This window comes from Epinephelus lanceolatus, chromosome 17 (genome assembly GCF_041903045.1).
Source record: "Epinephelus lanceolatus isolate andai-2023 chromosome 17, ASM4190304v1, whole genome shotgun sequence".
NCBI lineage: Eukaryota > Metazoa > Chordata > Actinopteri > Perciformes > Serranidae > Epinephelus > Epinephelus lanceolatus.
The window spans coordinates 43029673-43052357 of NC_135750.1; the positions used below are offsets into that span (position 1 = coordinate 43029673).

A 22685-nucleotide genomic window follows, 5' to 3' on the forward strand; every position below is an offset into this window, starting at 1 on the left:
AAAGTAACATTTATCAAGGTATAGCCAGCAACTAGCTTTAAAGCAGGGTGTCGCTCTCTGAGGCTAACGATAATATGATAGTAATAAGCTAACTGCCTAACTCAGCTAACTGGCTAACTCAGCTAGCTTACCCTGTGTATTGAACAGACAGTTGATGTGGTGACTGCAACAGTTGTGTTCACACAGTCACACAGAGAGGAGCTGATCTCCCTCTCGATTCTTAAATGTTCTTAGTTAATGCTGCTATCGGTAGCAAGTCACAGATATGTAGTAAAGATCTAAAATGTCACTGAAAACGCTCTTCTCTGACCGGAGCCATGAAGTGTATGACGCTCTCCCACCACCTCATACAATAATATCGTCATGTAGAAAGCTGGTGTTTGGAAAAGATTCCCCGGTAGTCACTGAAAAATGTTCATTGAGAAAGGATCGGAAATGAAAATGTATTTATTCTAATTTGACTTATGAATTTCTTGACAGGTCTCATCTCGTAGTCTGTACATGACTGACGACGCAAACGTGGCATTGTTTCCTGGGGCATCTGGTGTTTTCAGCTCATTGGACCTCAATCCAAGGACTCATTATGAGGTTCATGGTGAGGCTGAGGACACCTCAGGACCTGCAAATAGCACAGGGCAACGTTTTTCATTTATGCGCACGCCTGCAACCACTACAAGTTCAACTCCACAGCGGACTGCCTCAGCCCCCCCTCGAGCCACTGTCTCTAAAACCTTTCACAGGTAACTTCAACTTAAATCATTGTTAAATGATAGTGATACAATTTATAACTTCAAATTTACAAATTACTGGAAGGGAAATAAAATACAGTTAGATTTTATTGCGAAAACACCTAGTTAATGCTTGATATGATCATATCAGCCATTCTTTGTCTCCTTCCTTGCAGTTAGTTGTTGTTGTATATTAATAGTTCATACTACTTGCATTTCACCCATTTACATTAATTTACATGTATTTTGCACATTTTAAAATTTTTGACAGAACTTTAATTACCTCCACTACTTCTGTTTTTGCTGTGTCTCGATCTGTCAGCAAAATAACTCAAAAAGTTCTTTGTGGATTTGTATGAAACCTTGTGTGTAGATTTGTCCTGAGCCAAGGAAGAAATTATTAAATTTTCATGTTTATCAGCCTAAAGATAGAAGAAGGAATATAAACTAGGGATGCACAATCTGGATTTTGTTTTTCAGCTGATATTGATAATCGATAATGACCTGCTTCTTATAGCTGATATAGACAACTGATAAATTCAGATTTGTATTTTTTAAAAGAAGCACATATTACCTGTAGTTTCTGCACAACTGCGGGCCAGAAAGGTTCAGATTTTGTGTGCGAAAATAGATGATTTAATATTTCACAGCCATGACTGAAAAAGATCTGACATCATTGTTGCAACAAAAACAAACAGTTCTAACTCTTAAAATTTTCACTTAGTTTTTCTAGTAAAGTTCATCAAAAACCTTCACAAATGTACAACTTTTATAGAGCATTTTGTCTACAAATTCAAATTAAATGCTGTGAGAATCTGTCAAATCATTTATTAGTATAGCCAATACATGGACCGATATGGACCGATATTGCTGGATAAGCCAATATTAGCTGATAATTTATCAGAACAGGTATTTATTGTGTATCCCTAATATAAACGTCCCCCTCCACTCAAATGTTTTTCCTCCTCTTCCAACAGTTGGATGTTTGAGCTTCACTGTGCAGAATGATGTGTATATACAGTTTGTCACCAGAAGGCTGTTTTCACATTAGTCTGCTGAAAGTGGAATGTTTCTCTGTGCTTATTGAAAATCCAAGTTTAAGGGGGGCCTAAGAGCATGATTTGTGAAATCACAAGTAGTTTGGAAGCCAAGTCTGTTGAGCTTACACGAGTGTGATGTGGAAACCTGAAGGTTGAAGACATCTTGTGTCCAACAGTTAAACTTTCGAGACAAAAAATATTGGTACATTTATAGGTTGTGGAATTTGTAATAAGGTAGAAGGAACAGACGTAATTTTAAGGATTGTAATAAAATATATTTGACTCTTTTTGTGGAAAAACAATGTCAGACACAAACTATTTTTCAAAGTACTGTATTTTCCATACATCTTAAAACACAACAAAATCATTGCCGCATTTTCTAGTTATTGTTGGTATACATCATCATTAGCCATTGCCAGGATTATGAATGCTCTGTGTGTCAGCAATTATTTTTATAAATTTTCACAGATCAGTGTACCTCGCTGAGGTGGTTGGTGGGAGGTTGAGTCCCAGCAGAACGGTGGTGGTCCGGTTTTTGGAATGTGAGGCTACCCTGCAGGGGATCATCGGAAAAGTACAAGATGCCATTGGAAGTCATGACCCTGTGGTGTTGACTGATGCGCAAGGGAATGCAATTTTGGAGTCAGAAGGAACAACAGGTGGGTACATTTGATTTTATTTAATTTTTTAAGTATTAACTTTAGTGATTGAATATTAGATGGCACATGATTCGTCATGTCTGGACCAACCACTTAAGTTGTAATGGTTTTTCCTGGTTTCCACCCCGACTCCAAAGGGTCACAGTACTGGAAACAAAATGCACGAAAGATTCTTGCTGTACGAGAACAGGACTTCCAGGAGTTGCAGGACAAAAAAAGGAGGAAAACAAGGTAATATTAAGCATTCATAGTACTCTTATTTGTCCAAACAATGAAATCTATTATGCAGGGTTCCCATGGTCATGAAATTCTTGGAAAAGTTATGAAATGATAAAAAAGAGTTTTCCAGACCTGGAAATGATTTAGAATTAACAGGATGCTTTGGAAAAGTTTCAAATATACACTGTTTTTGGCTATTGTTTTTCCTCCTCTGCTTCCTCTCCCCATCCTCATCCTCCTCCCAGAAAGGTCAGGCTTCCACCCCACCACCACTACCAAAACCACTAAATCACAACCAGTACACATCTACTATGTTTTTTTCCTTTTAACAGCCGAAAAGATGAAGATGCTGCAGGCATTGGAGATGTCACTGAGAAAGTAGAAGAGCTTGTACTGGCAGCACAGAGCCTACCAGATGTCACTGCAGCAATCAGAGAGCTCACCAGTCTGGCTACCACTCAAAAAGTCATCCTGACTCCGTCCCAGCTACAGGCCATCAAGCAAGGGTTCTGCTGTGTTGTTTGTATGAGTAAGTATGCAAAAGATAGTATTGCCCCACATTTAAAATAATTTTGGAGCCATTTTATTTGGTGTGTGCCAGAATTTAATATTTCCAAATACACATTTTTGTATTCACTAACCAAGGTGTCTCATCCACTACAGTTATTACATGTATTGATGCAGTCCTTTGTGTAACAGCCCATTGTGTAATAATACAATAACAAAGAATCTTTTAAAAGTCAGGGTTCCCACAGTCTTGAAATTCCTGGAAAGGTTTTTAAATTAGAAACACTGTTTTCCAGACCTGGAAATGGTTTGAAATTAACAGGAAAAATTTCGAATATACACTGTTTATGGCTATTGTTTCTCCTCCTCTTCTCATCTCCTTTTCTCTTCCTCATCCTCCTCTCCTCCACTAAAAGCCTCATTATTGCACCCTTTGATCACTATGTGAGCCTACTTATTTAAAACTACCGTATGTAGATAAAGTCTTGTAAATGAGGTAAAATATTATGGAAAAGTTTTGAAAATGAGTTGGTAAAAATGTGTGGGAACCCTGAAGCATTTAAGTTCAGTAAAAAAGAAGAAGAAAACACAGTCATCCAGTACATTAAAAACACATTAAGGACAGATGGGGACACAGAGAAGGACTAGTTTTTCTCTTTTTATGTTTCAGAGTTCATCGATGAGCCAGTCTTCACAGAGTGTTGCCGAAGCATTATTGGCTGCAAAACATGTGTGGAACAGTGGCAGTTGACCTCTGTGCATTGTGCAAAATGTAGAGGGAACACCGAAGGCAGCAACATATTTGAAGTTAATGGTCTGTCAGAGGCATTTTCTGTTCTGAGATCCCTTTTTGAAGAGGAGTAACATTTTGCACTTTCATACTCAAATACTGTAGGCATGTTGTGTTCTGTTGTATTTGGGTCAGAGTTCTTGTACTAGTAATGTGAATTCATTTACATGTTTGGGCTGGATGACATCATATTACTGTTCACTGTTTTAGTGAGATTAACATTTATCTTTACCAAACATCCATTGCCACCAGTTAATTGTTATAGTTACTAATTTACATTCTTTAAAGTTGTGGTTATGAGAGAGCAGTGCCTCTTTGTATGGAGCCATGTTGTTGTCCACTGCTCTAGAGAATTCTGAAATGTCTGAATATTTCTCTGCAAACTGATTTTCAACTCTCAAGTTTGTCCTGTTCTGTTGAAAATAGATCAACTCCAAAATTAGAATGTGTTGTCAGTGAGGATCCCAGCTGTAAAGGTCTACTAAGTTCAAATACAGCAAATGTCTTTTCACACATTGCGCTGAGTTGTTGTTATGAGATAGAGCACTGCTTCTTTGTATGGGGCGAAGTCCTCGTTCACTGCTCTCGAGAACAAGACTGAAATGTCTGAATATTTCTCTGCAAACTGATTCTCAACTGTTAGTTTGTCCTGTTCAGTTGAAAATGGATCAATTCCAAAAGTAGAATGTGTTGTCAATGAGGATCCAAGCTGTTGGCTGTAAAGGTCTGCTGCTTCAACTGAATGAGGCAGCAGCTCCTGTGGGATTTTTTTGGGACAGCCACTGCCAGCCAAGTTGTTTGGTACACCTTTACCTGTAAAATAAAGAAATCAGTTCAGTTCTTGAAACTTCAAAGTGCTTGCTGTAATTATTCTAATCTTCGCAACACTGGTTTATTTCACCTGGAATGCGGTGAGAATTCCATGAGTCCACCAGTCTTGTGAGACCAATCTGGCACAACTGAACAGTCAGGTTGGATACACAGTATCTTACAAGGCCATCGTTCATGTCTAGTTCCTCTTGATCCTCCAACTGCAGTAAGGCTGCCTTCAGTGGATAGTTGACACGGTTGTTGACTTCAGGCCAGATTCGTTCAACTATATGATTCTGAATTTGCAAGAAAGATTAGATATCATTCAATTTGTTCTGGTGTGTTAATGAAAAATGTGTTATGGTCCATTCAGGAAAAATGGTCATTTGCAGAATTCCTGTCCTGAATCTGTAAATTTACTGACTCAGCAGTCAATATGCACATTTACCAGGAAATCTGCATGCTGACCATCTATCTGGGTATTATGGATGAGCTAGTAAATTTACTGTTTTTAAATTTTCCCAAAGTTTGATAAAAAAAAACAATGCTCATCACATAACTAGAATATAAAATTCGAATAACTACAGTGTGGTTGCTTCTGCAGTTGTTTTAAGTAAAATAAATAACCAGATTAAAAAAAAATAAACCCCTTCTTGGCAAAAGGTAATGTGTTTAATATCATGTTAACTCTAAAATTTGGAAGGCATAGTAATAATAAAATGTATGCAAGAATACCTGCTGAAGTCACCATAATAGTAATGATAATAAATTCAGGCATACAACAAGTAGTGTGTTGCTGAAGCAACCACACAAACTATAAAAATGTACCTTTGTGGATGAAGTCTGTAAATAAGGCCTTCTCTCCTGATTGTAGCGATGAGATGACAGCAGCTCCTGCATGAAGAGCATCAAATAAAACTCCTTGCCATGATCGACTCGCACCTGGTCCCAGATACCATGGGCAAGTACTGCAGGCCTATTGGATGAAAAAGTCCATTTTAAGACTTCACCATTCCAAATCAGATATTCTCAGTAAAAATGACTTATAACAATGATGTTCAGCAGGTATCATTTAGTCACAGTTTATCATGAATGTGGTAGTTATGCAATATGTACAACTATTTCAATGGCTTGAAAGGGACAGTCTAATTTATTTGTTAACAATATGTTGGTTTTTTTTGTTATTTGCAGCCTCTCTTTTCACTCCAACATCTGAATGGCATAACTGATAGGTGGGGCTGAGGTTTAGGGGTTTAAGAGTTTAAGAATATAGACAAGTGTCTGCAAATGACCAGTGCAAAACACTAGTGGGACGTAGGGCTAGGCAATAGGGAAAATATCAAATATCTTTGAATACCACAATGTTGATATTTTGACTACTGTTGCTTTCCTAAGATATTTACACATAAGATATTTTTAATAAAGACTCATTAGTGGATATGATGATCAAGCAGGTAGAGGCAGAGAATAGAACAGCTACCACAGTCTAATAAATTCCTAAAGATGCATCCTTTTACTGTAAAGCAGCCTTTAAAACCAGAAAGAGACTACACTCATGTCTACACTGAAAAAATGACAGAATATCCCTTTACTGTACACAGCAATACATAGACTATTACCTGAAAACATCTTCATAGATGGTAAGGTTGTTTTTTATTGGCATAGTAGAATGAGCAACAACCTTTTTGCTGAAGCCATCAAGGGCTAAAACATGGGTGACTCCAAACATGGCCAGTTTTTCATTCTGGTCCATATGAATCTTGTGTCCCATGTATTCAGCATGATATGGTACAGGGTTGAGATTGCGGGCACCCTAAAAGAGAGAAAAATGTAACTACTTCACAGTATAAAAAAATCCCATTAATCATATACTGCATCAGTTAAAAGTTTTATAAATGTAACCATGTCTATTTGTACTATCTCTGTCAAAATGAAAATTAAAAATAAATTAGGGCACTTGATCTGGTTATACGATAAAAACATGAATTTTTTAAATCTTGTTTTATGTAACTGCAGCTAAACAAGCACCAAAACACACACACACAAGCTCATAGTTAGACACAAATTACACAAGTTTGATGATGTAAAATATGAAGGCTGAGACAGTAACATGCCTGACGCCTTGCTTCATGGTAAGGCTGATGCATAGTTCTGAGCACTGATCCAATTCGTGTCTCTGCAGCATGCACTCCTTTCATGGCGAGATACCCCTTCATCATTCTTCTCCCATATGTAGGTCCTGTCTTGAAAATAACAAATTAACATGATTTCCACATTCAAAAATCACACCTGCTGATATATGTTTATCATGACATTAGACAGGGCAGTTTGTGTGTGTGGTTTGTGGAGTGTAGTAAGGTTTACATGTATGCTGACTATGATTACCAGTGGTGGAAAGAGTACTGAAAATCAGTACTCAAGTACAAGTACTATTACATTGCTAAAATATTACTCAATTACAAGTAAAAGTACTGGTGTTAGAAAAATACTCCAGTAAAAGTACAATGTATTCATAAAAAACAAAACAAAATTAGATGAGGTGCATTTACTGCCACGACTATTGATTTAATATCCATGAATACATTTTTAACTGGCTAAATTCTTAACACAAAATCAATTAAAGATCAATCATTTACATCCTTTTTCTTTGTTTTGTTTTGTTTTTCGTCCACATACAGAAATGAAGATAAAAGGTTTGGAATTGTACTCAGTACTCAACTATGATTTCAAAAGTAACTAAGTAGATTACATGGTGAAATGAATACTTAAGTAAAGGTCAAAGTACAGACTTGAAAATCTACTCATAAAAGTACACGTATCCCAAAAAACGACTTAATTACAGTAATTTGAGTATTTGTAATGAATTACTTCCACCCCTGATGATTACTTACAAGTGATGGTAGGCTGAGGCTCTTTATTGTGATTTATTAACTATTTGTGATTATAATCCTGCATAATCCTTGAAGAGATGCGGACATAGTGTGTATGTGTATGTATGCATAAACACGTTCGCTCTCACACACACACGCACACAGAAAGAAACATCTAAGTCGTGAAGAGAAGATGTATACCTCGGTTATAGCTTTTGCCACCTCTAACTCCAAATGTGGGTCGGAGAGTCCCATTAAGCTGCAGCCATGGTCAGCGCAAAATTTCCTCACATTTCTTTCAGAAAACCCTCTTCCACCCCCACTTTCTTGCGAAATACGTGCAGATATTTCCGCGGATGACAGGCCCTCTTTTGCCATGTCTAAAATAACTTCACGGTACGGTTCCAAAGACATTTTACCTTGCGTTTATCACTAGCCTAGGATCCGACAGGACAGGACACACTGGCACACATATTTGGCGCTCTTGCTGATGACCACATCCGGTCTCAGAAAATGAAAAAAGCGGACCTTTTTTCGTTTCTGTCTCTTACTGATTTTATTTTTTGTTATTCTAAATAGAAAATGAAAATCGAACCATTTTTAAAATTTCGTATATCCCTTTTGATCATGAAAAGGAAAAACGCCTTGTATTTCAATTTTAATTTTTGTATTTTAAAACGAAAATCAAATAACCACTCGTTTTTTGTTTTTTAATACCCGTTTCAGAACGGAAAATCCAATTGCCAAAATATACACGGACCTTCATAGACACTGTAAGAAATTAATATGTATATGTTTTTAACGTTTCAATAACTAACACACAAAAACATATAAATAGGCTAGCCAAAATAGTTTTATAAAATGTCTTTTAAAACCTTTTCCCTGGAGCTGGCTTCTGATTATAATCAAAAGTCAAGTGCGAGGGGAAAAGTTTGTGGAGAGTTGGTGGTTATTGTGATCGTGAGCATTGGCGAGATAGAAATCAAAAATCAATAACGGATCGGAGAAGGCGTCTTGGCGCAGTTATTGCAGCAGGACTGCTGTACCTGCAGGCTGAGGAGGAGGCTGTGCAGCTGAGGAGGCAGATCCCAGAAAGACAGCGGAGAATGAGGATGAGGATGAGACCTGCGATGCTTGCATGTCTGTTCGATATGTTTGTCCAGTTGTGGACAAAGTACCCAGGAATATCACAACAAAGAACAAAAAATCAGTCACGAGTAAAAGTGCTGCATACCAAATCTGACTTGAGTAAAAGTATCTGGGTATTGTCAGCAAAATGTAGGCCTACTTAAAATTAAAAGTTCAAAGTACTCATGATGCAGAGTGACCCAATTTCAAGTGTTGTGATCGTCATATACATGAATATGTATTGAGTATCAGTTGATCAACGTAGGCTACATGTAAGCAGCATTTAAATGTTGTCATGGTAGAACTAATTTTAACACCTTTCACTGGTGTACTAGTCTAATCTATAACAACACACAGCAACTTGTAAATATGAAACAACAACATAGGCTATAAAACAAACTATCTGAAAAGTAACTATAGCTATCAAATAAATGTAGCTTGAGTAGAATGTATAGTATTTCCCTCTAAGTAAATGGAAATACCCAAAGTACATCAAATTTGTACTTAAGTACAGTAGCTACTTGAGTAAATATAGCCTACTTAGATACTGTCCATCACTGCATTTGTCTCACCATTATGCTTTCTGTCTACATTTTTATGGAGACTTGACAGTTTACTTGGTACACCTAGAAAAAACAACAGCAGTTTAATATTGTATTAAGTCTGACAGTGTTGAGTGTTGAGTTGTAGATTGTGGTGCTGTTGAACTGTACTGGATTATACTGACAGCAGTTTCTCATTTAGTCTGTCCTCACCAATATAAATGGGATCAAACAGGTCAGATGTTCAGAGGAAAATTTTATTCAGCCACACTTCAGACATCAGGTATACAATTCATATCAGATAATCAATATTTAAAATGCTGTTGAATAAATACTACAATAAAGACAATTAATCTTTAAATACAATAAATAAATTACAATAAATTCTTAAAATCATTATTGAATGGTAAAAACACATAGGCCTAAATAAGCAAAAGTATGCAAAGAACAATAACATGTTACAACATTTAATAATATATATATCTTATACTGAGACTGAATATTGCCCATTAGACATACCCCAAACGAATTACATTTCATATTTAACCACTACAGAGATATCAGCCACGAATTTCAAAAGGACTCCCCGAGAGAGGCTGCTCTCTGGGCAGCCTGAGCGCTCATATAGCTACACGTTTATTATCTATGAGCGCTGACACCGCTCATAAACACATGAGCGCTGACACCGCTGTCATCTAGCGGACCTCAGTCACATTCAACTGGGCTCTATATTAAAACATCGACCACGGGTGACAAAACAACAGTGACACATCGGTAATTATGGCTTACAATTGTGCGCCTTCCCTCACTTGTCATTTTCCGATGATTGTTGCGAAATGCATGCTGGGATACCTGGCTGTCTGAAGTCCACACAAGTCTGCTCCGATCAAGACTGTATCAAAGAGCATGGATTGTATGGCTGCAGCCTGGAGCCTCCCGTCTCAAGGCTCTCGTATCATGACCTACCTGGTGATAAAGAAGCCACGCCCCCCGAGCTTCTAAATTTCAGAATAAAAGCTCGCGCCTGACACTATAGCCTAGTTGTTTTAAACATAATATTGTATTTTGTAAAGCTCGCGCCTGACACTAGCTGTTTTAAACATAATGTATTTTGTAATGTATTTTAGGAATCCTGGTAGATTTTCCTGCTTCTAAATTTCAGAATAAAAGCTTGCACCTGACACTATAGTTGTTTTAAACATAATATTGTATTTTGTAAAGCTTGCGCCTGACACTATAGTTGTTTTAAACATAATATTGTATTTTGTAATGTATTTTAGGAATCCTGGTAGATTTTCCTGGTAGAAAAGTTGTTTTAAACATATGACTGCAGCCTGGAGCCTCTCGTCTCATGACCTCTCCTGTGTTAAACATATGACTGCAGCCTGGAACCTCTCGTCCCATGACCTCTCCTATTGTATTTTAGGAATCCAGGTTGAAAAGTTGTTTTTAACATATGACTGCAGCCTGGAACCTCTCATCTCATGACCTCTCCTATTGTATTTTAGGAATCTTGGTTGAAAAGTTGTTTTATACATAGTATTGAATCCTCTTCGATGTACTGTTGCTTTGTGTTGCTTTTACATGTTGTCCTTTCTTAAAATCATTTTATTTTTATGTAAAGCACTTTGAGTTGCATTTTGTCTGAAATGTGCTATACAAATAAACTTGCCTCGCCTTGCCTCAGTGTTATTGTGTGTCTCAGCTTGCAGGCTCTGTAGATATCTGCCTGGCACTGCTGCTTGTCCTGTTTATGTGTTAGTTGACACACACATACATGCACGCACATTCACACTACAGGATACACACACACTGGCAGAACTGGCTGCAAAATCCAGGGTGGGGATCCTCAGAATAAATCCCCCGGAGCTCTCCTAACTTCCCACGTCCAACATAACCTGTGGATATAGCAATAACAAAACAAAAGCATATTCACTTATTTACTTAGTAACATTTGAACATTTGAATTCTGTTAAAAGCACAGTGTGAATACCTGGCATGCAGCTCTTAAATGTGCAGTTGCACTGGGCGCAGTTTTGTACAGAGTACATGGTGTAGGAGTAGTATCATCTTACGTTTCAAATGCAACGTTACAAACTATCCAGATGGTTAAAATTGTAAAGTTAAGAGTTTAACCGTTTTATTTTTTTAAATGGATAGTAAAAAAACTGGCCTCTTTGGGAATTTACCTGTAACGCCGCTGCCATCTTCTTCTTCTCCTCTCGGTTTGATTTATTGGCGGCAAGAGTGTCAAGAAGTTTGTTTTTTTTTTGTCATTTAAGTTTTTATTTGAATTTTGGTTTCAACAAACGTAAACAAAACAATCATGTAAAATACAATTAAACAAAACTATACATCTTAGCACATAAATATAACAAGACAGCACATCATCCATCCTACATCATCATACAAAATACTAAATCCCATAAATCCTCAGCCATGAAGGGTGTTGAATAAAATATACATTTGTCTTTCTCCCCTCACCTGTTATAGGTCCTTATTCCCATCTTTTATGTGATTCAAAAAATTGCCCCAGACCTGGAAAAAATTTCCTTTGTTATCATTTAACTTAGCTATCATCAGTTCATAGGAGGCATTATCAGTCATCATCTTAACCCAGTCAGTAAGTGCTGGTTGAGTCTGACTCTTCAAGTGGCGAAGAATAATTCTAGCTGCAGTGATGAAACCTGTCAGTGCTAAACCGAATTCTACTTTTAATATTCCTGGTGGTAACTCTGATCAATCCGCTAGGAGACAAAGTCGGGGGGATTCTGGCAAGGATTTTTGAAGCCATTCACTCAATTTTACAATGACTTTTTTCCAAAAAGGAAAAACCAAAGGGCATTCCCACAGTGAGTGTAAGAAGGTACCTGCCTCTGCCGTACACTTCCAACATAAGTTGTTCTGTAACAAAGCGAATTTGCATTTTTTACCCTGTAGACTTGCTGTTGTACACGCCCATGTCATGACACGAGAGATCATGAGACGAGAGCCACGAGACGAGAGGCTCCAGTCTGCAGCCATACCTGTCTCGGGCGTCCCGAAGGACGGCTATCCACGGCCTCCAGCCCCGGTGCGGCCGCTCCGTTTTCCACTGCTGTTCTGCCGGTTTTCCACAGACTGATTAAAGCACACTGTAATGCGGCTGTGCATTCATGCAGCTTTGGACCTCCGTGTCGTTATATTTGGAAGTCCGTCTCCTGTCCCCATATTTACCGGTGTACGAATCTGTGTGACCTTCTGTTGTTAAGAGTAGTTTTGAGAGTAGGTTTGAATGTATTCCCTGGGGTGCAATTCCACAGGTGGCGCTGTCGGTTCATTTCCCTCTCCTCTCCATGTGACCACACATGCATAACGTTAATGTATGCAAATCCGCTCCCAAATAAAGCAGTGCATCTATGCCGGTGAATCCACCATGGTGGATGAATGATTCAGTTGAATTCGACTCCCAAGACGATCCTCACCCAGCTGTCAATTCGATTGAGACTGGCCAATAGGAACGTGGCCCCGCCCATGACATTATTTTCACAGTGAAAAGAAAATCCTGACAGGAGAGCAAAGACTTAGGTTTTGAGAGAGAGAAGAAAAATGTTTTGAGAGAAACATTTTTTTTTTTGAGAGAGAAAATGTTTTCACACTCATTTTTTAAATGTCAAATTATTATTATTTATATTCTATGACAAAATACTTTATCTCAAAACTTTTTTTAGTCTCAAATATTATTAGTTTTTGCTATCAGTGTGAAAACTTTTTCTCTCAAATATTTTTTTTTTTCTCTCATATCATTTATTTTCTCGCATGTAATAAAGACAAATCTAACTCCACAGTAAAAAGCCTTCTAAGGTTAAACCCTTGCTTAACCCGTTTTTCCAACACTGGAAGGGTGATCTGCTCCTCTGTTTAAAAGGGACAAAGGCGAAGAGAATTGTTTGGGGGGGATGATTTTTTGTTTGGGAAGATAGAAGGAGAAGTAGGGCTTTCTTAATAAACTGTTTTTCAGTATACATTTGTGTGGAGACAGTGGCTGCGTCTGAAAGGTAGTATGGATTGTAGTAGACCAAATTAGTATGTAGTATGTCCGAAATCGTAGTAGGGAGGAGCAGTATGCTACCACCCCTACTAAACACGCCTACATTGTAGCAAAGAGCATGGATACCAAGAGGCGAAGCTCCGTTGAATTTTTGCCAACAGCCACTAGGGGCGCTGCCGCCATTTTGGACTGTTGAGCTTGGGCTGTTGCGCCCAGACAACATGCAAGATGTCAAGGAGAGAGGAGAAAAAAAGTAAAAGAAAACAGTGTAGTGCAATTAACTGCAACAACTATCAGTGGAACACCCCGCACCTGGCCTTCCACCGTTTCCCGAAGGATCCCGACAGGTAAGAACTCCTGAGGTGTAAGTTTTGAAGTGTTTTAATATCAATTTAATATGCCAGTTTTGGAGGGAAGGTAACATACATACATATACACACATATATATATACATATACATATATATACATATATATATATATACATACACGTGTATACATATATATATATATATATATATATATGGCCTCTTGGACCATTTATATCAGAACTGATTACTGCTTTAGCATTAAAATATATCATATTAAAATAGCCTATATATTATTATTATTATTATTATTATTATTACTGTCCCCTTACTGTACAAACTGTAAATAAATCTTCATTCCTGACTATGTGACGTTGCCATTAATGTGTTTCTAGTTAAAATATTGATTTTTTTTTTCTTAATTTTTTGGTAGATTGGCTTATGGGGTGATTTTAAAGGAGTAATTAAGTTAATCTTCTCATAAGTGGATGTAATATGTAGAGATGCCATCTCATCCGTTTTTCTTCATTTTGTTTTTTTAAAAGTCTATATTTTGCTTTACAAAAACGTGAAAAAGCAGCTGTGACCAAGCTATCACGAGGTGAGTAGCATTGTAAGCATAATTAATAGCGATATACTTCAGTTTGTCTGTGTGTTTTTGTGTGCAAGCGGGTCTGCTGCGGTCTACTGACAGTCCACAATGGCGGCGGTAGGACGAAACCATGGGCGAGTCTGTTGCTATGGGGCGTTCTATTGAGCTTCGCCTCTTGGTATCTATGCTCTTTGACTGTAGTATGATGGCAGAGCATACTGCGTGGCTACTACTTACCAAAAATGCACCACAGGCTTCTTCTTCGTCTTCTTCTTCATTGTAGACGTTGCACGGCATGTTACCGCCCTCATCAGTCTCCTATTTAAATGCAACATGGTCGCTGCCCGGCAAGATTCAGAACATCATGGCGGAGCAACGGCAGCCGGCGGCTGGAGCAGCGCATCAATACAGATGTAACTACACGCACACTTTGTTACATTACTTAGTTATATATATATATATATATATATATATATATATACATATATATACATGAACCGCGGAACGCATCTGAACAAGGGGGGGCCATAATTTAAAGTCACGCGGAGGGGGTGGGGGGGCATATGCATTGAATCAGACAATATTACTGATGTATTACTGATGTATTAAATAACGTTGCGGAGCACTTTTTTATTCCGACGCCACACAGTCACATCTACAGTGCAGGCATGAACACGAACACATGCTTGCTCAGATTAACCCCTCTGATCCCACTCTAACATTAACACACAACAGGCCAAGCAAACAACAAAGTACATCCAGTCCACAACCACAACCAAAACTCATCTTGCTGCCTTGAATCTAAATCAACATCATATTCATTATCATCACAAGTCAGCACTCATATCAGACTGATGTGCAGAGCCACACACACACACACACACACACACACACACAAACAACAAAACAAGTGCAGCTGCGCAGTTACTGAAAAGTAACCACAACGCTGAATTTCTGACCATTACCGCCCGCAACCGCAATGTGTATGTCCACTCCCTCCTGCTCCAGTAAAACTCTGAGAATTTATGCCCGCACAATAATAGAAATCGATGATTTTGTGTCTTCTCAGGTCCCGCAGGAGAAAACACGTCATTTTATAGGCTATTAATAAAGAGATTCATGGGGTTGTTTGTTTCGTTTCCCTGGTCTGCATGTCTTTTGACGCACTGGTCAGGAATAGCGCTCCTATGTCGTTGTTTTCATTTAGTTTTTAATGAAATAAAGGCTGTTTCATATTCTATTCTCCTCCTCTGTATTTATTTATTTTTCTACCTTTATATAATCACACAGTGATTGAGGTTAAAGCAAGCCCGGCACCAGGATGAAGTTACTGAGGGGGCGGTAAAAAATTATGAGGGGGCAAATCTTTATTATGCAACATAGGTTCACACAGTGAGTTATAAAGAGCGCGCAGACGTGCGTAATAGTCGCGCGTAATGACAGCTCGTCGCCGGTGAAACACAATAAACTGCATGTCTTCTTTCATGTTTGTCTCATGACAGATGGAGCTGACAGACAGACAGACAGGTGGAACAAGCGGCAAATTGGTATGAAAGCTGGTTCAGGGCATATTCGTCCATTTATGAACAAATATGGAGTGGAAAACTCATGCATGTGCACCAAGTTCCTGTGTTGACATCCTGTCGCTAGGCTACATCTTCTTCTTCTTCTTTTTCTTCTTCTTCTACTGTTTAATGGGGACCCACGGGACCAGGCGGGACACAACTTTTACAGGGGCTAAACAAGTCCCTGCCTCGGAGTAGGTACTCAGAACGGCCCCGAGAAACTCCTGGCTGGGGCTTGGGGATTACTTGGTGCTGACTGGATATACTCAAGGCGGGATGTGACGTTTTGTAAATAACAACGTGGTTATCGTAGTTTAGCTAGGCTAACCGTTAGCTGTTAGCGGTGTCTGTAATAACTCAATAAACGGTCTGTGAAAAAAATATTTTTTCCAGTGGATATCTTAGTTATAACATGATTGAGCTAGCAAAGCAGTTTTGTGTTGCTATGTGTGGTATTTATTCAGTTTTGGGAAATCACGATGTCTAGATACAACATGAAACTACTCCAGTTAGCTCAATCATGTTGTAACTAAGACATCCGCTGGAAAAAATATTTTTTTCACAGACCGTGACCGGAGTTATTACAGACACGGCTAATGATGTCCCTACGTCGCCCCGGTCAAAATGGTTGCGCAACGATTACGTCACATACAGAGCCCGGTAACAGGAACCTCCCTCCTACTCCGCTCTCTCAGTGGAGACACGGCGGTTGAGAGGGTCGAGCGAGAGGACGTTCCTGTAGTAGTTCCTCCCCCCAAATAGTACCAGGAACTTCTTCAGGAACTTCTTCAGTGGAAACGGGCCTTATGTCAGAGTACAAAAGTTACCCGGGCCATGGCCCCCCTGGCCCCCCTGGCCCCCCTGGCCCCCCCGGTTCCGCGGTCTATGTATATATACAGTGGTGTGAAAAAGTGTTTGCCCGCTTCCTGATTTCTTACTTTTTTGCATATTTTCCGCACTTAAATGTTTCAGATCATCAAACAAATTTAAACATTAGTCAAAGATAACACAAGTAAACACAAAATGCAGTTTTTTTGAAGGGTTTTATTAATGAGGAAGAAAAAAATCCAAAGCTACATGGCCCTGTGTGAAAAAGTGTTTGCCCCCTAAACCTAATAATTGGTTGGGCCACCCTTAGCAGTAACTACTGCAATCAAGCGTTTGCGATAACTTGCAGTGAGTCTTTTACAACACTGTGGAGGAATTTTGGCTCACTCATCTTTGCAGAATTATTGTAATTCAGCCACATTGGAGAGTTTTCGAGCATGAACTGCCTTTTTAAGGTCATGCCACAGCATCTCAATAGGATTCAGGTCAAGACTTTGACTAGGCCACTCCAAAGTCTTCATTTTATTTTTCTTCAGCCATTCAGAGGTGGACTTGCTGGTGTGTTTTGGATCATTGTCCTGCTGTAGAACCCAAGTTCGTTTCAGCTTGAGGTCACGAACAGATGGCCGGACATTCTCCTTCAGGATTTTCTGGTAGACAGCAGAATTCATGCTTCAATTTATCACAGCAAGTCTTCCAGGTCCTGAAGCAGCAAAACAGCCCCAGACCATCACACTGCCACCACCATATTTTACTGTTGGTATGATCTTTTTCTGAAATGCAGTGTTACTTTTACGCCAGATGTAATGGGACACAGACCTTCCAAAAAGTTCAACTTTTGTCTCGTCAGTCCACAGAATATTTTCCCAAAAGTCTTGGGGATCATCAAGATGTTTTCTGGCAAAAGTGAGACGAGCCTTAATGTTCTTTTTGCTTAGCAGTGGTTTTCGTCTTGGAACTCTGCCATGCAGGCCATTTTTGCCCAGTCTCTTTCTTATGGTGGAGTCATGAACCTTAACTGAGGCAAGTGATGCCTGCAGTTCTTTAGATGTTGTTGTGGGGTCTTTTGTCACCTCTTGGATGAGTCGTTGCTGCGCTCTTGGGGTAATTTTGGTCGGCCAGCCACTCCTGGGAAAGTTCACCACTGTTCCGTGTTTTCGCCATTTGTGGATAATGGCTCTCACGGTGGTTCGCTGGAGTCCCAAAGCTTTAGAAATGGCTTTATAACCTTTTCCAGACTGATAGATTTCAATTACTTTTTTTCTCATTTGTTCCTGAATTTCTTTGGATCTCGGCATGATGTCTGTAGCTTTTGAGGATCTTTTGGTCTACTTCACTTTGTCAGGTAGGTCCTATTTAAGTGATTTCTAGACTGGGAACAGGTGTGCAGCAATCAGGGGTGTGGCTGTAGAAATTGAACTCTGAAGGTGTGATGAACCACAGTTATGTTTTAACAGGAGCTGGGGGGCAAACATTTTTTCACACAGGGCCATGTAGCTTTGGATTTTTTTCTTCCTCATTAATAAAACCTTTCATTTAAAAACTGCATTTTGTGTTTACTTGTGTTATCTTTGACTAATGTTTAAATTTGTTTGATGATCTGAAACATTTAAGTGTGGAAAACATGCAAAAAAGAAATCAGGAAGGGGGCAAACGCTTTTTCACACCACTGTACGTATATATATGTATATATATATATACATATACATACATATATATACATATATATATATATATATATATATATATATATATATATATATATATATATATATATATACTACCTACCTCTTGAAGCTCATCGAGAGAATGCCAAGAGTGTGCAAAGCAGTAATCAGAGCAAAGGGTGGCTATTCTGAAGAAACTAGAATATAAAACATGTTTTCAGTTATTTCACCTTTTTTTGTTACGTACATAACTCCACATGTGTTCATTCATAGTTTTGATGCCTTCAGTGAGAATCTACAATGTAAATAGTCATGAAAATAAAGAAAACACATTGAATGAGAAGGTGTGTCCAAACTTTTGGCCTGTACTGTATATATATATATATATATATATATATATATATATGTATGTATATATACAGTAGCACAGGATCAGTTTTTTGTTATATTTTGTGGAAAATCCTTTTGTTAAATTAAATTGTTTCTATGAAACCACACTTTGAAAATCACAAGTTGTCTGGAATGTTGATTTCGTCTTTGACTGTGTAGAAAAGGTTGGTGTTCTTAAGTTTGTGCATCTCTGACAAAAGTGTATTGACTTTGTATTTTATACTTCAGGTTTGATTTGATCATGCTCAAGAATCACACAACAATTTCAGGTACATTTGAGTCAAAAAGTTGTTGTTGTTGAATCCAAACAGAAAATAAACCAAAATAAATATACAAAATTAAAAATTTGCTGAGGTACATAGCAATACAAAACCCAATATATGTAAATTAAATTAACCTATAACTAGAACCTAAAGTATTACTTAAACTTAAACACCAATGTGCCCATCATTCTGCAGTTTATGGATGAACAGTTAAACTGAACCTCAACCTTTGTCTCTCTTTTCCTGCCCTAACTGCTGCCATTGACTTCAATGTAGACCCATGACTGGCCAAAGGACATTGAAATGTGTGTGTGTGTTGTGAATATTGTATAGTACCATAAGTAGACACATGATACTATACAATATTCCGTTGTATTACCCTATGTATGTACGTGTGTGTGTGTGTGTGTGTGTGTGTGTGTATGTATGCAAACACACACATATACATACATAGGGTAATGGAACATAATGTTGTATAGTAAGTGTCTACTTATGGCACTATACAATATTCAGAAGTAGTTGTGGTCCTGCTGGACAGCCACCACAACATCTGGGGCAGAAACAGCTGCAGCCAATCTGTCCCGCAGGTTGTCCCCTGATGCTGCTTCTGAACAGGGCAGCTGTCCATCTTCCTCATCGGCAGGCTCGGCCTCAAACAGGTCACCGTTGTCCATGCGGATGTTACGGAGGATGGCACAACAAGCGATGACCTCCAGTGCAAATCTTGGCTTCACCTCAAGGGCCTTGAAGAAGATGGACCGCCAACGGGCCTTCATCATCCCAAAAGCTGGCTCGATGATGTTCCGGGCCTTTGCGTGCATGCTGTTGAACCGGGCCTGCACAGGGTTCGCCACAGGTTCCCAGTAGGGTGTTATGAGGCAGATGGGGGCAGCCAAGGAAGGGTAGCCTCCATCACTCAAGATGCACCAGCCCTCTGGTGGGTAGAGCTGCCTGTAATACACAGGGCTGTTTCGCAGTACACGGGCATCATGGACAAAGCAAGGGAAGCCGACGAAGATATCAAGGAACCTCCCCTTGTGGTCACAGATGGCCTGCAGCGGGATGGAGTGAAACAGCTTCCTGTTCAGGTAGTCCTGTTCGTCAACAGTGGGGGGTTTTATGCGCACATGGCAATCATCAATTGCCCCAACCACTGTGCTCAATGCTGGACATCTAGCAAGGCGGCTGAAGCCAGCACTGATTTTCTCCAGCTGGTCAGGGTTGGGGAAGCGGATGGTGCGGCCCAGGATGCCCATGATAGCCTTGCTGACCCTGTGCACTATGTCATGCACAGTTGACTTCGGGATGTCACAGGCTGCGGACACGACCCTGTACAAAGCAGCATGGGCCAGCCAGTAGACAAACACCAGCACCTCAATGTCCTTTGGCCAGCCTTGGGTTACATTGAAGTCGAGGGCAGCAGTCAAAGCAGCAAGGGATCGACGAGAGAGACGAAGGTTGGGGCGCAGGTCAACTGTGTTATCCAAGAACTGCCGAATAATGGGCACATTGGTGTTTAGTTGAAATGTGAACAAAAAGGAATAATTTAATTACATTAAATTAATAATTTAAAGTGATTGTGTGTGCTTGTCATATGGGCTACAGTGAATTGAAACCACTGGCCTACTGTGACCTCAAATGCTCGAACACAACCTAAAATACTAGTACTAGTACGTTTTTTTGTGTGAAACAAGACACATAATACACAGTTACATACATACATATAAAGACATATGACATACAGCAAAGACTCATAACAGTAGTGACAGTGTGTGTGTGTGTACAAAAACCACAGTAATAATGGTGACATAAAACAAATAATAATAAAATAAGTAATGATAATACTAGTACTGTTAAAACAAATGATGATAAAGTTTGGCATAATGAAAGTACATCATGGCAGAGCAGTTTTATTGGATTCATTGTACTGTGTGAGATGACAGGTGTTCAAAGTGACTCAGCCTACACATGACAGAATGTGCTGGTGGAAATGCTGTATCTAGATATTGATATTCAATGAACTAATCACTTGATTGACACATGATGTTAGCGTTGTGACACTTGTGAGAAGTGATGATGGTTGTCATCACCATAACAGGTTGGATTATTTCAAAAACAATATAAAGAATTTTCAAAGTGCAAAGTTTAAGTTTTTGAGTGTGGCATGTCATGTCATTGCTTACCTGTGGCAGTGAATTAATTATTATGTGCAAAAGGAGGCGTCTGCGAGCTCTGGCTCGCCTACCGCTGAAGGCTCTGGCTCCTGATCTACTTTTGGAGACTTTAGGGACCACGAGTAACCCTGCATTCTCAGAGCGCAGTGTTCTGGTGGCATAATATGGCACTATGAGCTCTCTAAGATATGACGGAGCCTGACCATTTAGAGCTTTATAAGTTAACAGTAGGATTATAAATTCAATTCTGGATTTTACAGGAAGCCAGTGCAGAGAAGCTAAAACAGGAGAAATATGATCTCGTTTCTTAGTTCCTGTTAGTACACGTGCTGCTGCATTCTGAATTAGCTGGAGAGTTTTTAAAGACTTACTAGAGCTACCTGATAACAGGGAGTTACAGTAATCCAGCCTTGAGTTAACAAAAGTGTGGACCAATTTTTCTGCATCTTTTTGGGTCAGGATATGCCTAATTTTCGCAATATTATGCAGATGAAAAAATGCAGATGTTTATGTGTGATATGCGAGCTGTGCATGCACACACGTGTATATATTTATACGTGCAGGTTTGTAGGTGTGTGTATACAGTTTACATATACTTTTACTTATTTTTATTTTTTTACCTCTCCCTTCCTTGAATACTTGGATATCTAAGTTCAGTGTAAGATGTCTTTGGTATTCACTATCGATCATTGTTGATCAGTGAATATTGTTTGCCCTGGTTGGGGCTAGTAGAGTTTGTATAGGACGTTTTGCTCTGTTACACTAAGAGTGTGGGATGCGATCTCGATGGGACTAGTAGATCAGCATGGGTTGTTAAGGCTCTTTTTCTTTTTGTTGTTGTTTGTTTTTGTTTGGGGCAGCAGGCAGGGTCTCTCGCTTTACTTTCAGCACGGGGCGCTGCAATCTTGATAAGAAAGGTCATTCCATTCATGTCACTGTCGACCTTATCAGATCCAAGGGGCAGGTACGTGATAGCAACGGGTACTCTGTACGGTACACGGTTGGCACTGGCTAATGTATACGGACCAAATTGGGATGACCCCCTCTTTTTCTCTAACTTCTTAGCAGCCCTTCCAGACCCTAACAATTACCAACTGATTTTGGGGGGAGATTTTAATTGTATTCTCCATCCTTTGTTAGATCGATCCAACCAGCCCAATAGTAAAATATCAAAAGTAGGTGCTGTCATTTGGACATTTATGGAATCATACGCCCTCTCTGACCCCTGGAGGAGAAATAATCCAACTGTGAAGCAATATTCGTTCTTCTAGCCGGTACATCATTCTTATTCAAGAATTGATTTTTTTGTTATCGATAGCAGAATCCTTCCTATGGCTAAAGGGAGTCAGTACAATAGTATTGTCATCTCTGACCATAGCCCTGTACAGTTAGATATAGCTTTTCCTGAATGTCATAGACCTCGGCGCACCTGGCGATTTGACCCCGTCGTTGTCCAGGGACTCCTTTAAAAGATTTCTCTCTGAACAAATTGATATCTTTATGGAAGTTAACCATACTCCAACTATGCAACTAACCAATGTTTGGGAAGCTCTCAAAGCCTATTTGAGAGGTCAAA

The 22685-nt window shown here is 39.2% G+C and overlaps 2 protein-coding genes across 2 annotated transcripts; one reads left to right on the forward strand and one right to left on the reverse strand.

Annotated features, from left to right (window-relative positions):
• Nucleotides 1-483: 483 nt before the first annotated feature.
• On the forward strand, nt 484-4797 carry LOC117266883 (uncharacterized). The gene is made up of 5 exons (XM_033642293.2): nt 484-740; nt 2237-2427; nt 2565-2658; nt 2979-3175; nt 3824-4797. Exons 1-5 carry the CDS (start codon nt 502-504, stop codon nt 4015-4017), a joined length of 915 nt encoding a protein of 304 aa, XP_033498184.2. The 5' UTR covers nt 484-501; the 3' UTR covers nt 4018-4797.
• On the reverse strand, nt 3214-8088 carry LOC144458389 (uncharacterized). Its single transcript, XM_078160828.1, has 6 exons — nt 7825-8088; nt 6868-6996; nt 6373-6566; nt 5582-5729; nt 4845-5049; nt 3214-4756 (listed from the first exon to the last, which is right to left on the reverse strand). Exons 1-6 carry the CDS (start codon nt 8035-8037, stop codon nt 4452-4454), a joined length of 1194 nt encoding a protein of 397 aa, XP_078016954.1. The 5' UTR covers nt 8038-8088; the 3' UTR covers nt 3214-4451.
• Between the last annotated feature and the right edge of the window lie 14597 nt (nt 8089-22685).

Coding starts and splice junctions, on each gene's coding strand:
- LOC144458389 (XM_078160828.1), bottom strand. CDS start 8,037: ATGTCTTTGGAACCGTACCGTGAAGTTATTTTAGACATGGCAAAAGAG. Junction 6,567..6,867: donor ACCATGAAGCAAGGCGTCAG/GCATGTTACTGT, acceptor TCTCTCTTTTAG/GGTGCCCGCAATCTCAACCC. Junction 5,730..6,372: donor ATCTATGAAGATGTTTTCAG/GTAATAGTCTAT, acceptor TTCATCCAATAG/GCCTGCAGTACTTGCCCATG.
- LOC117266883 (XM_033642293.2), top strand. CDS start 502: ATGACTGACGACGCAAACGTGGCATTGTTTCCTGGGGCATCTGGTGTT. Junction 741..2,236: donor GTCTCTAAAACCTTTCACAG/GTAACTTCAACT, acceptor AAATTTTCACAG/ATCAGTGTACCTCGCTGAGG. Junction 2,428..2,564: donor GGAGTCAGAAGGAACAACAG/GTGGGTACATTT, acceptor CCGACTCCAAAG/GGTCACAGTACTGGAAACAA.